Raw genomic sequence first — 23,177 nt, forward strand, 5'->3', positions numbered from 1 at the left:
TTTAAAACTATGACAATTAAATCTATCAGAATTTATAGTTTAAATTTAAGGTTGCAAAGATATGAGGATTATAATTGACAAACCACTCTCTACATGAACTTTCAGAATTTTCATGACTTTGTGGTATAAATTTCATAAAATCATGACTTTTTTAATAAACATTTTACTTTTATATATTTACTTAATTAATAATTGATGTTTGCACATTCCGATGTTTTGTTCTAAATAGATTGATAAAATAACAGATGTTATAAATTTGTTTAAATTGAATTTAGATAAGATTTATGCATACAGGTATTACAGAGATAGGACACATGATATGCCATACTTGTATTAGAATGATGGATGAATATCGAGAGAGATGTATTTGAAAATATTTTAAACAGAATATAAGATAAATGTGTGCATTATTTTTACATTTTTAATTTAGCTAGGACCTTTTAAATCATGGGTGGTTGTTTTAAATGATAGGCCCCCTTTTTTAACGATCTAGGGGCATGAATCAAGATTTAGCAAGAAAATCAATTTCAATCTTGACAAAAAAAATTGCCGTATTATTCAAGAAATATTTACACTAAACTAATTTTTATTTTTAAATTTTTGTTCTATTTGGTTCCACTAATGCTATGAACGAATACAACATCTACCTATGTTTTGTTCCATCTAGATTATCTTTGTCCGTTAACCTAGTTAATTACAAGGCAAAATATTCCTGGAATTCCCAACTGTGGAATTCCCAACTGATTTAATAGGATGTATTATATAGTATGAATAATCTAATAATGACGGAATTCAAAAATATTTTCTACTATATTTCTATATTCCTATATTTCTATGGTATTTAAACAAAATGGAACCACCTCATCTGACCAGAGATAAGAGAGTAACAGAGATCAATTAAAACCTATGCAATATTTTCCACAGCAGGTTCTATTGTGTACAAGTACTGTACTGAACATGCAACCAATCAACAAACATTTGTATTCAGGGATATTCAAAAATAGACTAAATTCATAAAATTGTATGTTCCATGTTAAAAATTGGAGTATTTTTTTTTTAAAGTTGTAAAAATGGTTATTATGCGATAGTCAAAAAACCTCACATGTAACTCTAGAACGGCGTGCCGGGACACTAGAGGTCTGTTCAGCCTATACAGAGCCCGAAATTTAAAAGAGTATCGTGTTAAACGAAACTCCCGACTTTCCTTTTTGGGGTCTAAACATTTGCTAGATTTTGATTTAAAAGATTAGGAAAAAATAGAGAATATTAAGAAACTAAAGAAAATAATATTTCATAACACAAGTATTGATATCCAGAAAACTGCCTAACCCCATTTATGAAACCCGGGTTCTAAAACTGTTTTTTTTTTAACGATATCCTGTCAAGTTTTGGGCTCTGGGAGAGCATATGCGTAGTTTTGTTAGTCTGTGCATCCTAACTACAGGAGACTGATCTAAAATTGTTTAAGATCTTAAACAATAGGTTAGGTTGGGTCAAGCTGAGTAGGTGAAGTTGAATAGCAATGAGACTTATTTAATCAGTTCAGATACCCTTTAGGTTGGTTTCTTCTAGATCAAACCAAATAGGTTGTCAAGTACAATAGATGGCAACAGAAAAATCGACCAACTGCGCACAACGTCATATGTGTCAAATGAAAAAAGAAAGACGACATGTCCTCTAATTAGTTGGTATTATTTCCAAGATACGTGGAGATAAATAAATATAAAATTGCACTAATTTCACTAAAATATAACCCTTGTAGTCTAGAAATATCACTTTTATTTATAGTTTTGTCAGACAGAAAATTTGAGTTGACACTTATGACGTTTAAACAGCTGTACTGAAAGTGTACGCATTCTGTGTTGCCGTCTATTGTACTTGACAACCTATTTGGATCAAACAGTCTCTGATTCAATTTTACGACGTCTTCAGGAAAGCTTGTAAAACTTAATAAGTTATAAAAAACTTATATGCAATAAAAGTACGGCAATGTGTATACTATAACCTTTTCAGGATAATTTTTAAGATAACATTTTATACTTTTTAGAGTTATCATGAATGTGCATATTAGATTATTACAAATTAACGACATAAATAAACAGAGGCGCAACTAGTACTTTTGCCAGGGGGGGGGGCAAAATATTATTTTGCAATTGTGTGGGGGGGGGCTTGCCCCCCTTAAGAAAATTTTGTTCAAACTAAAAGTGCTTTTTAAGGGTTTAATGTCGAAAAAAAGTAATTTTTCAGTAATTGCATGCAAATTTGTCTGTGTTTAATTCAAATCGGTTTTTTTTCTTGTGTTTCTTAAAAATGTATACTTTCAACAACTGTAAAATTAACGACATGAGTCTGATTTTAATGTGTGCGCGGAGCGCCAAAGAAAATTTGTTAAGTACCTTGTTTAGTTAAGGATATAATCACAAGAAATAATCATTAATATATTCTTTAAAAAAAAAAACATCAAAATTTTAATCATCTACATTGAAAAAGGACAGATAATGTTACGTTTTCTCTTGAAGTTATTGAAATTATGATTGATCATTCTAACCAACATTCATAATCTTATTTCATTTTCGATTTTATAGAAGTTCTTTCAAAGAAGATAAACAGGTTACAGTTATCAAATATGATAATCAGTTAGAAGTTTGCCAGGTTCAGTCTCAGAATGTTCTCTAGATTTGGAACTGAGTTTTTGCCACAAACTCAAATATTCTAATCTCTAAATCTTTGCACGGAGTGGTGCAAACCTTTGATATTTCAAACTTAGAAAGTTTTACCAAAATAATTCAAAGTTTGAATACAGTTCGGAACTTTTTTACATTAAATGTTTACAATAGCCTTTAGCCTTGAGAATTCAGAAAGATAAAAATATTTTTTTTAAACAAACCATAGAAGAAAACAATTTCTACAATATCTCTTTTGGTTTTATTATTCCTGACTCCTGTGATAATGATATTCGCAAATCTTTCTTTTCATTCTGCAGGGGGGCGGGGCCCCCCGCCCTCTCAGGTGCTAGGGGAGGGCGCGCGCCCGGCCGCCCGCCCCCTAGTTGCGCCTCTGTAAATAAAAGGTACTTATACTTAATCGGCAGGTTTCGTGCAGAATTATTTTTACGTTACAAATGGGTGTAAAATTAGACAAACATTCTACAAAAATACATTGATTGCTATCGTTCAAGAATTTCCTCTTGAAATCACTTAAATTTCAATAATAAGAATATGTTTTTAATGAACCTCCTTACAACATATCCTGAAATCAATAAATCATGTACTACTAACATCTGAGAAAACCAAGCTGATGTACATTTTATTTTACAGTGGACTTTAATTACATTACAAATAAAGAGGAAAATGAGAACTTTCTTTCAAAAGATAGTTCATGTGACTTTTGATTTTTCATAATATGTTTTAATTGTTATGATCTGAGAGTTACTTATAAAAACATTTATTCCTGTTTCGATGATTTTTGGTGATGACGACGACATTTTCATATTTTCCAGGAATGTTCGAAAACAAGTTGTAAGCTGAATATTATTTTTAAAAACAAAATCAAAACTAGTATGAAATATTAAATATATACAAATGTGGGGAAAGTTAATCGATGACTATAGGTTGTAATATCTGAATGATTTGTTTGATATTAATTTGATTTTTTACGGTCTAAGTCGTATGTCCCAACTTCCTAAATTTGTATGGGCGCTACGCTCTTCGGTATGAGACGTCTTTATCAATGTTCTCCTTATACGCAACAGATAGAAGTAAGATTAGTAGCGATCAAAAGCGATTTTTTATCGCATACAGCCTATACCCCCTTTCATTTTTCGCGAACACTCCCTTTAAGGTAGCACAAAAACTTGAGCCTAATAAGTTACGCAGTTTTTATTGAATACAAACAAACAAAGAAAAGGGCAAAGCAAACAAAGATGATATATACCAAGGTACTAATGCAAGGAAAGTTATTTCAGAGGTGTACACATGTTTTGTACAGCAGTGTACTGTCTTTGGGCGGAGAAGTAAACACTAAACGGAATCCATTTTCACAAAAATAATCTATGAAATATTCTGGTCATAGGAAACTATTATGTGAATTATCAAAATTATCAAAATTAAATGCTTTTAACCTCCTCGGATACTAAACGAACACTAATGCATCTATTCTAGTTTACAAATTCAGCCCAGATAGAACTGGTTTCAATATGTACGCAGAGTTTACGGAACTGCAACTTTCCTTGCATTAGTACCTTGATATATACTAGGCTTCACGTCCCTTTTCACAGTCAACATTTTACTTTTTAAATGTTACTTGTCAAGCCGACATAAGCAAAATGTAATATTATTGAAATCAGTTATTCTCGACGGTTAGTCTAAACTCTAAATTAAACAATTTGAAAAAATCCTAACTGATAAATAAAAACTTTCAGAAAAAAAACATAGTTGTATACTGGAAATTATGTGAAGGAAATAAAAAAATAAAATTATGATTTTGGATCCAAAAATATTTTAGTTTTGGAAACCTGACTTGACCGAAAATGTTTGCGTGAAAAATATGTTTCAACTTAAAATAATGAAAACATAATTTCAACCAGGGGCGTATTCAGGAATTGGTCCAGGGGGGGGGCTTAAATTATTTCTTTCAAGGGGGAGGGACTCAGCACCCGCTGGGGACTAAAAACCCCCTGAAATCGAAAGATACTGGTCCAGGGGGGGGGGGCTTAGCCCCCCCTGAATACGCCTCTGATTTCAAGTGTCCCTCAACATAGAGTGGAATGTCGGATTTACAACGATACCCTTCAAATCTGTCAAATCAAAAATGAATGTGAAAAAAAGGATCATTTAAAATAAAAACGACATTCCCATGAACTTTACAAAAACAGAAAAAGTTCAAGAATTTCCTTTGTTGGTTTCAAAAATATATGCTTGATGATAAATTTTCAATGAATTTAAGTACAGCCCTAATCAAACACTATAGTTTCAGTAGAAGTAAATATTTCCATTTAGTGTATAGCGCCGATAGATTTTACCGCCATGCAATTTCTATTGGTTCAGAATAGACACCAAACACATGACTGAACCCTGATTGGATCAGGCGCTAATGGACTCGGCATACAAAAGACCCGGAATTAATTTAAAATAAATGAGACGACTTTACAATCTAATTTTACAAACATGATGGACGAAACGATAATCACAAATAGCGCTATAGTCTTGCCATTTCCCAAATGTGGTCTGCCTTTTTCGAGCATTTAAAATTACCAGCGATATATATGTAAAACCGCCTGATTAGCTGATAATTAATTCCGGGTCTTTTCGATTATGACTGTGCAAAAAAAAAACTTTTCCGCAATCTAATAAGAAGTTAATGGATTGCACAAGTAACCTTCCTACATGAACTAATTCAAAGATGAAAAATTATATATTCATATATTCATATTTTAAAGTAGTCATATATCACAATACTTAAAGTAAGATATATGATACATAATGAAATTTGTACTTGAATTTATTTTTGAATAAAATAATAAAATGCTCTTTGCAATCTTATCATCACAGTTGTTGAACCGAACGGATAGAACGGATATTTATTTTGATTTTATTATTGTCTGACTTATTTCTTATTTCTCTTCTTTCATCCGTCTATTTACAATTCAGGATTTGCTGGTTTTCTAGAACTCCTCCTCGGCATTATTTCGTCCTCCTTTACCTTTTTTAATGATTCGGTTTTCTTTCTCGTGTTTTTTGTTTCTTCCTGTTTGTTTTTTGAGACTTTATTTTGGGATCCCACAGAGTCTGTCTGAACGCTGAGAAAGGTGTTTACATCTACATCTTGGAATCTTGAAATCGCACTAAATAAAGAAAGTGTTCAGGAATATTCAACAAAATATTGCTAAATCAAGAGTTCATCTTTATTATCTGTTTTTGATTTATTTGATGTTTCTATAACTAGTAGAAGAGAAAATTCTTCTCACATTTTTGGCTCTAATCCCCTTACAAAATTTAGGAAAAGAAAAGTATACAAAATGTTTAAAATTGTCTGATGGAATTGAGTCTTTGCCACAAACTTTGATTTTCTAATCCTTTTATCTTTGAAACCCAATGTCGTAGACTTTAGATATTTCAAACTATGAATTCTGTTAGATTCAATCATCTAAGTTTGAAATATCAAAGAGTTGCAAATATATAGGAATTCGAAAATTTGAGATTGTGGCAAAGACTCAATTCCTTTATAAATAAACCAACCTGGTGTCAATATCATGTAGATCTGAGGTTGGATCAAAGTTTGAGAACGTATCTAGGTAGGTCATTGTTAAATATGCTTCAGATGCTGAAGAAAGAGAGGTTTGAGACGTATGTGGTTGTGAGAATATGGATTCATGGGTTTCCGGAGAAGCTTGGTGCATGGAAGAGTAGGATTGAAGGCTAAGTAAGGACGGAGAAGAGGCTCCGGGTATGATCCTTGGCTCTACAACTAGAGAGCGTGGGGATGAGGAGAAGGGTGGAGGTTGATGAGGAGATATATTGTGGAAATCTGGTAGAGGCTGGTGGTGAGGCTGTTGGGTTTCCAGGATTACAGGTAGCTGAGGCTGGGAGGGTATATTCCAGGAGAACGACGAGGTTGAGTCCATACTAGAGGCTGCTGATCTTAGGGGAGAAATTCCGAATACATTATGAGAGGCTGTGGCAAGATTTCTAGAGGTTGGAATTCTAGTTGGAGAACCTACAAGTTGGTTGGGAGAGGCTGGGGTTATATTTAAGGAGGGTACAAGAGGTTCTGCTCTTCTAGCGAATATAGTTGTTCTGTTGTCGTATGTTGCAGTGCTGGGGATTTGTCTCGGAGGAGAGAAGGTTTGTTTAGGAGGAGAGAAGGTTTGTCTAGGAGGAGAGAAGGAAGGGTTAGGTTCAGCTAAAGCTAAAACATCCAACCTTGGTCGTTTTCTAAACAAAAACATCTATATTTTTGACCAAATTTTGGGAAATGGGGTTTTTATCTATATTCCTTCCTACCCTCATTCCAACTTAAAGGGACAGACCGGCTATGTACGGTAGTTGAACTGAGTATGCAGTGTTGTGGAAAGCTTCTTTAGGATCCATTTGAGACATATTAAAATTTTTAAAGATCTGTAAATCCTAAGTTTGAGCGAAAATTTGACATTCAAAACTCCTACTTTGGGTGTGGATACGTTTTCAGAATTATTTTTTTACATTATTAAATAAGACGACATAAAATGTAAAAACAATTCTACACTAAACTAATTAGTTGTTTAGGAACAGGGGTTGAGAAAATAAAAATTAATCTTATCATCGAAAATAAGTAATCTTGTTCAATTATTAGTTTCTATTTTCCCATTATTCTGGTTTCTCATTATTCACAAAAATTTTCTGCAGAATTCTGGAATTATTATTGAAAAGACGACATTTGAAGAAATCTGCGAAGAAATTCAAAGAAAATAAAAAATTCAATATTATGATGAAAACGAAATAATTGATTTTAGCATTGATATATTGACAAATTTCTTTTGAGAAATATGTTCCTAACCATCTAATTAGATTACTGTATAATTTTTACTTTGTTTTTCGTCGTCGTTAATTAATATTTAAAAAAAAACGATTCTGAAAACGTATTTACCCCCAAAGTAGGAGTTTTTAACGTCGAATTTGCGCTCAAACTCAGGATTTACATATCTTTAAAAAGTTTTATATGTCTCAAATGAATCCTAAAGAAGCTTTCCACAACACTGCGTAGTCAGTTCAATTACCTTACATAGCCGGTCTGTTCTTTTTAAAATGTGACTTTTGTCTGCTAAACGCTATTAAAGAAATTTGATAAGACTAATATCTAGGTTAACTCTGTAATACCTAGAACGGAGAAGATCAGGAAGAGGATTGAACTGAAAGGCAAGACGGGAACTCTCCGCAACCACCGCTCCTCCTCCAACCTTGGTTTTCTCTATCTTAAAGAACGTGTTCTGCGTAGGTTCGGAGATATCAGCAGGAACATTCTTACTCTTCCCCATGTCGTAGACAGGAACCTTGAGATGCATCCCAGCACAATTAGTGTTCACTTTATGCAGCTGATCTTCAGTGATAAATATTCTTTTCTTCCAAACCAGCTCCGTGGACTCATCCTAGAACAAGAATCTTATTATTCAAAATGAAAACTAAAACTACCAATTGAGATTTGAGGCAGGTTTAAGTTTAAGATAAAGATTAAATGTCAAATATATAAAATTAGGAGACATAGGAAGGAACTGGGGGATTTAGAAAATTAGGAGAAATAGGATGGAACGGAGGGATTTAGAAAATTAGGAAGAATAGGAACGAACGGGGGGATTTAGAAAATTAGGAGAAATAGGAAGGATCTGGGGGATTTAGATGATTAGGAAGGAATAGGAAGGAACAGGGGGAATTAGATGATTTGGAGAAATAGGAAGGAACAGGGGGATTTAGAAAATTAGGAGAAATAGGAAGGAACAGGGGGATTTAGAAAATTAGGAGAAATAGGAAGGAACAGGGGGATTTAGATGATTAGGAGAAATAGGAAGGATCTGGGGGATTTAGAAAATTAGGAGAAATAGGAAGGAACTGTGGGATTTAGAAAATTAGGAGAAATAGGAAGGAACTGGGGGATTTAGAAAATTAGGAGGAATAGGAAGGAACGGGGGGAGGAAAAAATGAAGGAAAAGAATGAATTTGGAGAAATAGGAAGTATTGGAGAAAAAGAAATTAAACAGCAGTGAAAGTGGGATAAGTAAAATAGATTCTAGTACAATAGATGGCAACGAAGAATTTGCACACTCTCAGTACAGCTGTTATCTTACGTCACAAGTGTCAACTTAGTTTTTGTGTCAGAAAAAATTATAACTAATAGTGATTATTTTAGAATAAAGTGCTTATCTTATAGTAAAATAATTGCAATTTTATGTGTTCTTTATTTTCTGTTTTTTTCCACTTATTTATTTAATCTTGGAAAGCATGTCGACTAATGCGAAAAAATTTCGTTTTTCTTGTTATATTTGACACGTGTGACGTCATGTATAATTGGTCCATTTCTCTGTTGCCACCTATTGTAATTAATAATCTATAATTTGGGATAAGTAGAAGAATATAGATTGTAATATCTAAGTAATTAATAAACAGTTTAATTCATGTCTCCTAACCTGACAGAATCAGAACATATATTTCTCTTTCTGATTGTTATAGATCCGTTAGCATCCGTCATATCCTGGACTATAGAGCTCAATATCCGGGCTAGCTCCAGTATACTTCCTAAACACACAGGTATAGAGTATACTTCCTAAACTCACAGGTATAGAGTATACTTTCTGAACAAACAGGTATAGAGTATATGTCCTGAACACACAGGTATAGAGTATACTTAATGAACAAACAGGTATAGAGTATACTTCATGAACACACATATATAGAGTATACTTCTTGAACAAACAGATATAGAGTATACTTCCTGAACACACAGATATAGAGTATACTTTCTGAACACACAGGTAAAGAGTATACTTCCTGAACACACAGATATAGAGTATATTTTCTGAACACACAGATATAGAGTATACTTCCTGAACACACAGGTAGAGTATACTTCCTGAACACACAGATATAAAGTATACTTCCTGAAAACACAGATATAGAGTATACTTTTTGAACACACAGGTATAGAGTATACTTCCTGAACACACAGATATAAAGTATACTTTCTGAACACACAGGTATAGGGTATACTTCCTGAACACACAGATATAGAATATACTTCCTGAACACACAGGTATAGAGTATACTTTGAACACATAGATATAGAGTATACTTCCAGAACACACATATATACACTTAAGAGTAAACCATAGATTATAGATAAAGACTAAAGAGTATACTTCAGGAATACACAGGAGTAAATCATAGATTATAGAGATAGAGTATTCTTCCTGAACACACAAGAGTAAACCATGGATTATAAAGATAGAGTATACTTTCTGAATACACAGGTGAAAACCATAGGTATAAAATAAAACCATAAAATATCATGAAAACAACATTGAAATATTAACAATTAAACCCATAAAAGTGTGCAAATTAATTCCAACGATGAAACCTTTATAATTTGAGGTTTAAAGAGAAATCACTGTTTATAAACTGAAATGAGATCCAGAAAATATAGAAGACAACATTAAATTAATTTTTAAATCTATTTGATGCATCAAGTTACAACATAAATAGTTTTACAAGTAGCGTAAAAATAAATTATTTTTACACTGCACACTGCATGTTCATTGGAATATTTAAAATTCAAACTTCAGTCTAAAAATTGTCTTCCTGTTCCATGAGTTCCATAGTTAATTGCATAGATTAATAACAATACAGATAGAACACTATCTTTTCAACATTTAGGGGTTTTTTGTTCACAATAACCCTGAGGTCAGTTCTTACTTCTTTGGGCTTCTGACTCCGGGTTATTGTGAACGATCGACCCCTAAATTTTGAAAAGACGACATCTAGTGTTCTATCGATTTTATTGAAAATAAAAATATTTCAAATAAAACCCACCGTCTTCTTGAAATACATACGCTTCTATACACAGTCTTAACTCCTTGTCACTTGTCTGAAATAAGTTTTTCTTAATCCTTATCTTTGCAATCTTATGGTGTAAACCTTTTATATTTCAAACTTATGTCATTTGATCTCATAAAATGCATTGTTTGAAATATCTAAGGTTTACGTCATTGGGTTCCGTTCCGAAGATATAAAAGATTAGAAAATCAGCGTTTGTGGCAAAGCTCCTTTCAAGAAATAAAAAAGTTTGTAATGGAACGTTTCGAAATATTTGGTTAAATAACGTTATAGATACAAATCTTTATTTTCTTCCGGGGTAGGGAATCGGGCGGGGGGAATAGGGGAAAGAGCGAGGAAAACTAAAAGGGAAAAGGAAAAAATGAGATATTATGGAGCAGAGGTTTAAGAAAGAAATGGCAGAGGAAATAACGTTACTCAACAAAGGATGAGAAATCAGAGACGACTGTGGCAAATGTATGTTTCCTTATATTTCTGATTCTGTAAACTTGTTTTTTCTTCGCCAAATCATTAATCAAGCCACTTCCAAGGCAGACGACTTTATTTAACCTTGAGATCGTCATATTTTAAGAATTTCAACTCATCTTTATTAAGTCTCATCCTTTGTGGGTAACAAAATCAGTCGATGAGGCTAAGCGCCATTTCAACCATAAGTGTATTCATCAGACCGGGATATTACAGTGAGAATCACAAAACAGTGGAATTCTCGCCGTCTTCCTTCTTCTTTTAATTATGAAATACCAGCTGAAAGCCGGAAGTGCCCGGCGTTAACCGTGGAATTAAAAAATCTTATTTTGAAAAAAATTATTAATTATTTTTTAAGGAAAATAAATTCGATTTTTTAACCTATGTTACCACCAGGGATACCCATGGATTTCCTAAAAAAAATTCAGCCTATTCGGTCCAGCCGTTTGGCCAGCTATAGCTAACATATATATATATATATATAAATATATCAGTTGAAACATATATATAAATATATATATGAGCGAAGAGCTTCTTCTTTCTGTACATATGCTTTGCTTGTCTGTCTGTCCTTTTGTATAACAATAAACGTCAAAACGGCTGAACCGATCGGGCCAAAAAAAATTTGTTTGGGACCTCGCGTGACTCCAGGGAAAGTTTATGGATGATTTAATTGTATTGTATTGTGGATTTCAAGATCAAAGCTTAATCTCGATTTCTTGTTAATCTTCAATTCAATCTTTATTTGATATTCCAAATGACAGACAGGGGTTGAAGGGAGCTTTGATCAGGAGAGGAATAACTAATAATACAACATATAGTTTTTTTTCACATCCTCAAATTAAAAGTGCTCACAGTGGATATCAAGATCGGGATTATGAGTTCCCAGCTGAGAAGAACAAGAATGTAATCGGCTGGACCAAACTGACTGAATTTTTTTTGAGGAAACTCATGGGTACACTGGGATTAACATAGGCTAATAAAAACTTCAATTTTTTTTTTAAATCAAATTTTTTTAATTCGATTTTTTTAAATTCCAAGGGCAACGGCGGGAACTTGAGCTAGTTAATAATAAGAAAGTAACCTCTAGAACTGAATCTGCTGCAAGATCTCGTATTCTATTCATATCCCAGGTTCCTGATACAGTGTCTCCACACTCTCGTCTAAACAAACAAAACTTGATATTTTTAATTGCCTTTTTTTGTAAATAAAAGGAAAATGAATTGAGTCTTTGTCATAAACTCTGATTTCCTAATCCCTATATCTTTCCAACGCAATGTTGTAGAACTTAGACATTTCAAACTATAAATTCTGTTAGATCAAATAATCTATGTTTGAAACATCAAAGATTAAAAAATCAGGTTTTTATTGAATTATGTTCGAAGAGCAAAGGTAACTGATAAGAAGAAAACTAAGAAAAAGGAAACGAGTCCTTTAGTTTTGGTGAAAAAACAAAGTTTTAAATTTAGGATAAAAGACATCTTGATGGTCTACGCCGAGGAGTGGTTGAACTGGTGTATCAGGTTCAACTATTTCAGTCTCGTTTAAAAATATCCACCTCAGAAGGGCAATTGATTGATTGAGGTGTTTTAAAAAATAATTCTTGATTTATCAAAGAATAATCGATTATCCAGATTTTGTACAGCACAGTGAAAATGACCCGAGATCTAGATTCATAGTAGTTTAACTAGGTTTGGCTAGTTAAACTACTTCCCTAGGCTGGTTCATTTATACCGTACTTATAGTTAAACTACTTCGCTAGAAGCTAGAGAGCATCTTCTAATTATATACTTTGTTTGTCTGTTTGTTTGCTTGTTTGCTTGTATCCAATAAATGTTAAAACGGCTAAACCGATCGATCCCAAACCCTATGGAAGATGTAAGGGTGATCAAAATCCACAAAAAAAAGTCGATAAAAGAGCTACAGTTAAAAGTTAAAAACAAAGATTGGCGCGAAGCGCCCAAGAAGCCTAGTGCTATATATTAATATATAGATTCTACCTTCTTTCTAGCAGGCGTTCTGATACAGCCTGTATCTGGTCTGGTCCCTTGGTTCTAACTATACCAAGATTATCAAACGTCACAATATTTGATCCTGACTGCAGAACCTAAAATATTAAGGATTATATATAGGTTCGATCACTGGCAAGTTCAATCAAATAAATGTTCGATTTGAAGGAATTGTAGACCCAAGTTATAGGGTGGCATGTATGAGTCAGAGTGGAACCCTTTGAACCTTTGTCTGATACTGATAAATAAGGACGAAGAAATATATCCTGTTTTTCAAGCTAAAAATTTAGTACCTACGCAGAAACCATAGAGAATAGAATATATATTAGAGGGGAATTTACTAGAAAAAAGTGTAAAACGGCCATTTTATTGTACTGTTTCCATATTGCAGGTGTACTTCACATATTTATGCTATATAACCTTTTGGGCCCTGGAATATCATTATATAGAAAATCTAAAATTAATGTTAAAAGAAAACCAAATTATGAAATAGGCTGGTTTCATAATTGACCAATGATCATTTCACATAGACTCTATGCCTTTTACTTTACATACGATGATTTTCCGTTATAACTGTAAATCAAATGATGTTTTTTATTCACCTAATTCACTATAAAGTTTATATAGCAGTTTAAAAATTCGAAATTGAAATGAATAGTCTAGGGAACATACTGTATTAATGTACTCTACTGCATATAATTTGTGAACATTTACATGATTTGTACACTTTGAACTCCCTTTCAGGCTGAAAGGGACTGAAAAAATTCATACCGAGAGATTCTTTAAATTCCCCTCTAATACATATTCTATTCTCTATGGCAGAAACGCTTGTTATTGTAAAATCTTGTTTTATTATTTAAAATATTATGATTTACTCTCCGGAATGCAAAGAAAGGTTTTTGTCCAAATTTTTAAAGCCATTGTTTTGAAAAAGTATTTTAATATTCGACAAATTATTTTGTTAAGATTTTCATAATACACAATCAACGTATCTTTTAAACTTAGAAATTCTGAGATCTTTACACCGATGTACGGTCCTATAAACACAATTAGACAAAAGTAAGGCCTACTTGAAATAACGCTCACAGTCCCTTTAATTCTGATTTCACTGACGTCATAAATATGTTTACTAGATGAGTGTAAATTAATCTGGCATTTGCCTAATGGAGTTACGCGGGCTTGCCGCGTTGAATTTCAAGAAAGAGAGAGATTAGTACATAATTCAGGGTTAGGTTAGGTTAAGTTTAAGACACTTTCTGGGCCGAGCGCTGCGGCTAGGACATGCTAGGGGGCCGAGCGTCGCGGTTAGAGCAGGCTCTCTCTCTGTCTTGTAATTTAACGCGGCAAGCCTGCGTAACTCCTTTGGGCCTCTGCCAATAAATCTCACCTTGGTAATATTCCATGATAATCCGGGACGTTTACAATCTTTGCATTCAATCAATTTATGGTAGTGCTCCTTTACATTATCAGGCGTTGATCTCACATCCACTAGACTATATAGAAACCATAGATTAATTAGAGGAACATATAAGACACTAGATGTCGTCTTTTCAAGATTTATGTGTTTTTCGTTGACAATAACCCTGAGGCAGACTACCGAGGCGCAGTCGGCGTAGAACAGGCTCTTTCTCTCTCTCTTGTTATTCTATGCAGCATGCGCACAGCTCCTTTGGGCGTCTGCCTCATGGGTTATTGTAAACGAGAAACCCGTAAATCTTGAAAAGATGACATCTAGTGTTCTATCTGTTATTGTTAATTAATCTATGGAAACAATCAATGCATGCAACAATCAGAGGGAGAAGGTCAAATTTATGCGAAAGCATTGGAACGAATTTGTGACCTCGTAGCTCCTATAGTTTTGAATTTACGAACTAGTATTTGAAAAGCAAATTTAACAATATATACATAACAGAAATTTATGATTAAAAACATAAAATTTTTGGTGGTTGGTTGGTTTCTTCAATTTCATTTCAATTGCGTTTTGGTCTGTAACTCAAAAATATCTTCTACTTTACACCTGCCGACAAAAAAAGTACTAAAAAGACAAAATGTTAATTTTTGATGTTAATTTAGTCAAATAGGAATGAAAAGTCATAAGATGAGGTATACCTGAGTCTGACTTGTGTTTCAGGTATATAGGAGCCATCCTTAGAACTTAGTTTTACAGTTGGAAACACTATTTCATGGGTCGAGAAAACATTCTACAAAGAGAAATGTAGATAATTTAAAAGAATTAACCTATTAACCTATTAACCTATTAACCTATTAACCTATTAACCTATTAACCTATTAACCTATTAACCTATTAACCTATTAACCTATTAACCTATTAACCTATTAACCTATTAACCTATTAACCTATTAACCTATTAACCTATTAACCTATTAACCTATTAACCTATTAACCTATTAACCTATTAACCTATTAACCTATTAACCTATTAACCTATTAACCTATTAACCTATTAACCTATTAACCTATTAACCTATTAACCTATTAACCTATTAACCTATTAACCTATTAACCTATTAACCTATTAACCTATTAACCTATTAACCTATTAACCTATTAACCTATTAACCTATTAACCTATTAACCTATTAACCTATTAACCTATTAACCTATTAACCTATTAACCTATTAACCTATTAACCTATTAACCTATTAACCTATTAACCTATTAACCTATTAACCTATTAACCTATTAACCTATTAACCTATTAACCTATTAACCTATTAACCTATTAACCTATTAACCTATTAACCTATTAACCTATTAACCTATTAACCTATTAACCTATTAACCTATTAACCTATTAACCTATTAACCTATTAACCTATTAACCTATTAACCTATTAACCTATTAACCTATTAACCTATTAACCTATTAACCTATTAACCTATTAACCTATTAACCTATTAACCTATTAACCTATTAACCTATTAACCTATTAACCTATTAACCTATTAACCTATTAACCTATTAACCTATTAACCTATTAACCTATTAACCTATTAACCTATTAACCTATTAACCTATTAACCTATTAACCTATTAACCTATTAACCTATTAACCTATTAACCTATTAACCTATTAACCTATTAACCTATTAACCTATTAACCTATTAACCTATTAACCTATTAACCTATTAACCTATTAACCTATTAACCTATTAACCTATTAACCTATTAACCTATTAACCTATTAACCTATTAACCTATTAACCTATTAACCTATTAACCTATTAACCTATTAACCTATTAACCTATTAACCTATTAACCTATTAACCTATTAACCTATTAACCTATTAACCTATTAACCTATTAACCTATTAACCTATTAACCTATTAACCTATTAACCTATTANTTATAGGGTAAAATTTTCAACATTTTTAAAAAATTTATTTTAAAAAAAAAATTCCATGGGCAACGTCGGGCCCTTCAGCTAGTATAGAATAAAGCAAGACGTTCCCATAAATATATATTTCCTATGGCCGGAAAAACGGCTGGACCAAATGGGTTGACATTTTTTTGAGGACACTTATGGGTAGCCTGGGGGTGTTATCGGCAAAAATCGATTTTTATAAAAACTAACCTTTCCGATAAGCAGTTCGTTGTCTTGACACCTGTAAGTAGAGATGGGCGTCGTTTTTATTAACGAACGAAATTTTTCTTGGAAAAAGGAGTCGTTCAGAAAATAACGAACGAAATAAATCGTCCAGAGAAATGAAAAAATGATCGTTTTTAAAATCGTTCGAACGAACTTGAAAAAACTATGATTTTTACTGAACGAACAAACTTTTTAAAACATTTTGAAAAATAAACCTTCGTATTTTTGGAACACAATTTTACTGATCAAACGACTTTATTGAACGAACGATTTTACTGAACGATCGTTCAGTGAGAAAACGAACGAAATAGATGGAAAATGAACGATAATTTTAAACGAAATCAATTTTTTTGAACGATAAAAAAACTAACGAAATGTGTCACTCACAAACGATGAACGAATGAAATGAAAAAAAATCGAATTTAAGCCCATCTCTACCTGTAAGTATGGATCCCGTGACGGAACTTAATCTTGGTTTCAGGACTAACCAGAAACTCCAGCTTATAATCCTCGTTCATCTGAGGTGGAAATTTATAAATGTGGTTCAGCTTAAACCAGTGCCAACTTTTGATTATTAGTTGTTCAAATTGTAAACCAACCAAATGCCATAACATTTTTTCATCAAATTTTTTTCTTCAAATACGTAGTAAAATTTGACGTACATGATTCAACTACATGAATACGTAGTTAAATTAGACCTACATGATTCAACTACATGAAAGTAGTTAAAATAGACGTACATGATTCAACTACATGAATAATTAGTTAAATTAGACGTACATGATTCAACTAAATGAATACGTAGTTAAATTAGACGTACCTGATTCAATTACATGAATACGTAGTTAAATTAGACGTACATGATTCAACTACATGAATACGTAGTTAAATTAGACATACATGATTCAACTACATGAATATGTAGTTAAATTACTCGTTCATGATTCAACTACATGAAAACGTAGTTAAATTAGAGATGCATGATTCAACTACATGAATACGTAGTTAAATTAGATGTACATGATTCAACTACATGAATACGTAGTTAAATTAGAGATAAATGATTCAACTATAACATGAAAACGTAGTTAAATTAGACGTACATGGTTCATTTACATGAATAGGTAGTTAAATTAGACGTACATGATTCAATTACATGAAAACGTAGTCAAATTAGACATACATGATTCAACTACATGAATACGTACTTAAATTAGACGTACAGGATTCAACTACATGAATACGTAGTTAAATTAGACATACATGATTCAACTACATGAATATGTAGTTAAATTAGTCGTTCATGATTCAACTACATGAAAACGTAGTTAAATTAGAGATGCATGATTCAACTACATGAATACGTAGTTAAATTAGAGATAAATGATTCAACTACATGAATACGTAGTTAAATTAGAGATAAATGATTCAACTACATGAATACGTAGTTAAATTAGAGATAAATGATTCAACTACATGAATACGTAGTTAAATTAGAGATAAATGATTCAACTACATGAATACGTAGTTAAATTAGAGATAAATGATTCAACTACATGAATACGTAGTTAAATTAGACGTATGTGATTCAACTACATGAAAACGTAGTTAAATTAGATGTACATGGTTCATTTACATGAATAGGTAGTTGAATTAGACGTACATGATTCAATTACATGAAAACGTAGTCAAATTAGACGTACATGATTCAACTACATGAATACGTACTTAAATTAGACGTACAGGATTCTACTACATGAATACGTAGTTAAATTAGACGTACATGATTCAACTACATAAATACGTAGTTAAATTAGACATACATGATTCAATTACATGAATAACATAAAGACAAAAGATGTAATTTTCGTTTTCATTAGCATTTAAAACTTTTTGAGCTTATCCACTAACTAAAACTTTGTAATAGGCAATTGTAAAAGTTTAGTATTCAGAAGTAGTAGTTCAGTGTATGTCGCAGTAGTACTTCACAACGTTAAGTTGCAGTAGTTTAGTACAAGTAGTTTAGTAGTTGTTCAGTACGTAGTTTGTAGCAGTTCAAAACGTATTCAGTAGACGAGTACTTCAGAACGTTAAGTAGCATTAGTTTTGTAAAAGTAGTAGTAGTAGTAGTACTGTAAGTAGCAGTAGTTTAGTACAAGTAGTAGTAGTAGTTCAGTGTGTAGTATAAGTAGCAGTTCAGAACGTAGTAGTAGCAGTTCAAAACGTAGTATGTAGTTCAGTACGTAGTAGTATTAGTAACTTAGTAAACAAAAGCAGTAGTAGTTTAGAACGTAGTAGTAGTAGTAGTATTAGTTTAGTAAGCAGAAGTAGTAGTAGTTTAGTACGTAGTAGTAGTAGTACTGGTTTAGTAAGCAGAAGTAGTAGTAGTTCAGTACCTAGTAGTAGTAGTAGAAGTAGTAGTTTAGGAAGTGGTAGTAGTGGTAGTTCAGTACGTAGTAGTAGTAGAAGTAGTATTTCAGTGAGTTTCAGTAGCATTGTTGTTTAGTAAGTTATGGTAGTAGTTCGGTTCATTATATTAGTAGTAGCTCAGTATGTAGTAGTATAGTAGTTCAGTACATTATAGTAGTAGTTATAGTTCAGTACGTAGTATTAGTATTACGGTACGTGGTAGTAGTAGTAGTAGTTTAGTTAGTAGCAGTAGTAGTAGTTTAGAATGTAGTAGTAGTAGTTTAGTATAGAAGTAGTAGTTCAGTATGCTATAGTAGTAGTTAAGAACATTATAGTAGTAGTAGCTCAGTACGTAGTAGTATAGTAGTTCAGTATGTTATAGTAGTAGTTCAGTACATTATAGTAGTAGTAATAGTTCAGTATGTAGTAGTTTAGTAGTTCAGTATATTATAGTAGTCGTTCAGTACATTATAGAAGTTGTAGTAGTTTAATAAGTAGTAGTAGTAGTAGTAATTTAGTAAGTAGTAGTAGTAGTAGTAGTAGCACAGTACGTAGTAGTATAGTCGTTCAAAATGTTATAGTAGTTATAGTTGAGTATAACATTATAGTAGTAGTAGTTCAGTACGTAGTTGCAACGGTAATCGGTATTAAGTTATAAAACTTGTGTTGCATATTAAACTGCTAATAATACACTTTATTTGTATTTCTAATCAATTATACGGTTATACCTTTTAACAATATGTGACGTCTATACGTGATATAGATATTATTGTTTACATTGCACTTTATTATTAAGTTGTATAAATCAAATGTCATAGGATTAGGAAGAAAAAGAACACAAATAATTAAACAGTTTACAAGTTTATTCCAGTTAATAATTGAGCAGTTTACTAGTTTATTCCAGTTTATTCTAAAAATATTATCCATTAAGGCTATCATACAGAAATTGAGTACATAAATGGGATAATAAAAGTAATAATAATAATAGAATATAGGAAAAATATCGAGCAACATTGCATTTTATATGATCTTTATAATTCAATATTTTTTGTAATGTATGTGACTGATCAGCCTCAAATATTGGAAACACATTAAGAACCACGGAGATGTTTTACTAGAAAGTTTAGACACGTTTAAAAAACGTCATTATATGATTTTAAAAAATTAATAAAACGATTTAAAAAATTAATTCAGAGCCCGCGATTTAAAAACTTCGGCTCGAGCCGTAATTCCTTAAACCCGACTTTAAGACCTGTGTCACGTGATTGACAGCTGCAAGATCTTCGGCTCGACATAAGGAGTTAGGCCCAATGAAAAAAAGCCGACCTTGGTTGGTTTTAGTGGAGAATAAGGCTCAATGTTGAGTATTGTTCTTTTAAAACCCCGGAATGCGTCAATTTCTGCCATGAAAATCCGCCAAAATAGAATATTTAACCGGTTTTTTGAACTCAACTCTGTGGAAAATAAGAAAGCTTGAATCCGAAAGCTCGAGCCGTAAATAAGGCAAAATGACAGCTGACCCAAGCCGTATTTTCCCGATATTTTTAAATAGCGGGCTCAGAATACCCGAACTAATAATTTAAAAGAATTAAAAAATTAAACTTAGATACTAAATGAATAGAAAGTTTGTGAGATTCTAAAAATCAAAAACAGAAAAAAGTGATTATTAAATAAGAAATGACCCCCAAGGAAATATTTGTCTTTTAAGTTGATTAGACATGAACACTTTTTTATTTAATTCAGTTAATATATTTGCATTCATTTATTTTCTTATCTTAAATCACTGTTCTTTTTACAAATTGATAGTTTGATGTTCACTTTATGCTTCAGTAGAAGAAAATATTTTCATTTACTGATAGCGCCGATTGAAGGATTCATAATTCTAATTGGATAATGAGATAGATAGAAAGATAGATTTTTACCGCTATACTATTTCTAGACAACAAACACATGACTGAACCCTGATTGGATCAGGCGCTAATGGACTTGGCATACAGGAGTGTGCTGGCCTTTGAATAAGCTTTTAAAGTTGGATTTTTTTACATTTAATCAGATTTGTAAAAACGTTTTTTCTTACATTAAAAACTTAAATTCAATTTGTGCATTTTTGTGAATCACTTTATGCCTTAAGTGAACTATTGCTTAATATTACCATACCGTGGAAGATGACTGCAGATGATCTACGCGATGGGGTTCAGTTTTATTGTTCTATAAAGATTCTGTTTTCATAATATTAATAACTAAAAACATTCATTGTAATCTAAAAAAATATATTTTTAAGAACTGAATATGTTTCTACAAATGCCTCTGAACGAATACATGCACTATAGATTCGCAATCATGTTGAAAATAGAAGAACAAGTTTATTTAAAAATGTGAATAACAAAACACAGATGAATGCTTGATGTTGGTTTGAAGTGTATATATGCACTACTGCCTTGTTTCTAGCCTGATAGTACGCTAGGGCCAGGTAGAGATTGAAACCTGTTCATCTTCACACAAAGATACTTTACAATTAAAAATAAAAGATAAGAAATTAACCCTCGAACTATACGTAATTGATATTCGAGATTTTTTATGGGCCTTAGAAAGCTTGCCCCCCCCCCTCCCCACCCAAGGATCTAAGCTTCCGAAATTGGCAATAATTATTATTTCTGAATATTTAAAGGTTAAGATGTATGGTACAATTCTTGAATCACGGAATCTTTAACGTTTATTAAAGGTTTTATTGGCATAGTCACCTTTGCAATTCTTTATCTTTATCAAGTTGTAATCTCTGTTTAATTGTCTGTCTGATCATAACTCAGGAACCCCTGGACCGATTTCCCTCGAATCTTTATTGGGGAACGCAGGAGAACCATGGGAAATGTTTTAGTTTGGCTTTGAGATCTTAGGTTGAAATGCGAGTGGGTCGACTTTTATAGGGAAAAATGGCTATAACATCGTAATTTACGACTAAGTGCGGGTGAACGGCGAAAGTAATTATGAGTAAAATGTGCAGCGCCTGGTTCCCAAGCTAGTAAATACACAAAACTCCATTAATTATTTTTAAATAGTTTTCTATAATATGCAAAAGTATCTTGTCCAAAAATATAAATTATTACAATTTAAAAAGCATATTAATATCATTAAAATTAGATTAAGGATTGATCGATTTTTTATTTGGCAAATTACAAATAAATTAATTACTTTTAAATTTTTTTTGTTGTAAACAGAAAGATGAACGATTCTTGAATTTAGCGCTGAAGGCACGAAGCCCAAGGAAGTTACGTGCACATGCCGCGTTGAATTACAAGACGGAGAGAGAGAGATTCTGTACTAACCGCGGCGCTCGGCCCTGAAAGTGTCATAACCACCCCTAACCCTAAAATAAAAACTTGTCTCTCTTTCTTGTAATTCAACGCGGCAAGTGCACGTAACTTCCTTGGGCAACTGCCCGTAAATTTTGGTTGAACTTAATGCGCAATAGTTTCCGATTTGTACCGTCTACGCTCTCTGCAAAAGTATTCACAAACTGACGCGCAAATATATTTCGTTGATTGCAGTTTACACCTTCACAACTTAACACAATAAAAACAAGAGGTTTACAGTTTTTGAATACTTATTGTTAAGGGCTACACAAATCATCAGACCTAAAAGGCTTTGGTCTGGCAGCTCTTCGAACTCGGCCTGATCCTGCAATGTCTGTAAATAGTTTTAAGAAAGAAAATTGGATTTCCACAATGTCCCGGGTTACCCACAATGGATGAGACTGTAAAGACGACCCAAAACTCTTGGCCTAGAAGGAACCCTGAATAAAAGAAAACGGACTAATAAAATTCAATCGTCTCCGACGTCTCATCCATTGTGGGTAACCCTGTATCATATACAGGTTTACACAGAATACAAATTCCAAATATATTGTCTGAAAAAGTTCAATAATTATCATACAGGGTTACCCATAATGGCTTCGAGACTTCAATGACGACCTCAAACTCTTTAAATATAGCGCCCTGGAGGTTAAATATAGGTTGCTTTGTTGGCATATATATATATATATATATATATATATATATATATATATATATATATATATATATATATATATATAGCAAAAAAGAA

At 32.4% G+C, this 23,177-nt stretch overlaps 2 protein-coding genes across 2 annotated transcripts; both read right to left on the bottom strand.

Annotated features, from left to right (window-relative positions):
• Positions 1-5,397: 5,397 nt before the first annotated feature.
• LOC111708558 (uncharacterized) lies at positions 5,398-8,136 on the bottom strand. Its single transcript, XM_023481974.1, has 3 exons — positions 7,854-8,136; positions 6,237-6,932; positions 5,398-5,842 (listed from the first exon to the last, which is right to left on the bottom strand). The coding sequence occupies exons 1-3, from the start codon at positions 8,036-8,038 to the stop codon at positions 5,638-5,640; spliced, it is 1,086 nt and encodes a 361-aa protein (XP_023337742.1). The 5' UTR covers positions 8,039-8,136; the 3' UTR covers positions 5,398-5,637.
• A 984-nt stretch (positions 8,137-9,120) lies between these two features.
• LOC111708559 (uncharacterized) lies at positions 9,121-21,353 on the bottom strand. The gene is made up of 9 exons (XM_023481975.1): positions 21,234-21,353; positions 17,106-17,185; positions 16,653-16,683; positions 15,161-15,252; positions 14,439-14,544; positions 13,043-13,149; positions 12,127-12,205; positions 10,554-10,608; positions 9,121-9,263 (listed from the first exon to the last, which is right to left on the bottom strand). Exons 2-9 carry the CDS (start codon positions 17,183-17,185, stop codon positions 9,136-9,138), a joined length of 678 nt encoding a protein of 225 aa, XP_023337743.1. The 5' UTR covers positions 21,234-21,353; the 3' UTR covers positions 9,121-9,135.
• Positions 21,354-23,177: the final 1,824 nt, after the last annotated feature.

The sequence above is a fragment of the Eurytemora carolleeae genome, unplaced genomic scaffold, assembly GCF_000591075.1.
Source record: "Eurytemora carolleeae unplaced genomic scaffold, Eaff_2.0 scaffold885, whole genome shotgun sequence".
NCBI lineage: Eukaryota > Metazoa > Arthropoda > Copepoda > Calanoida > Temoridae > Eurytemora > Eurytemora carolleeae.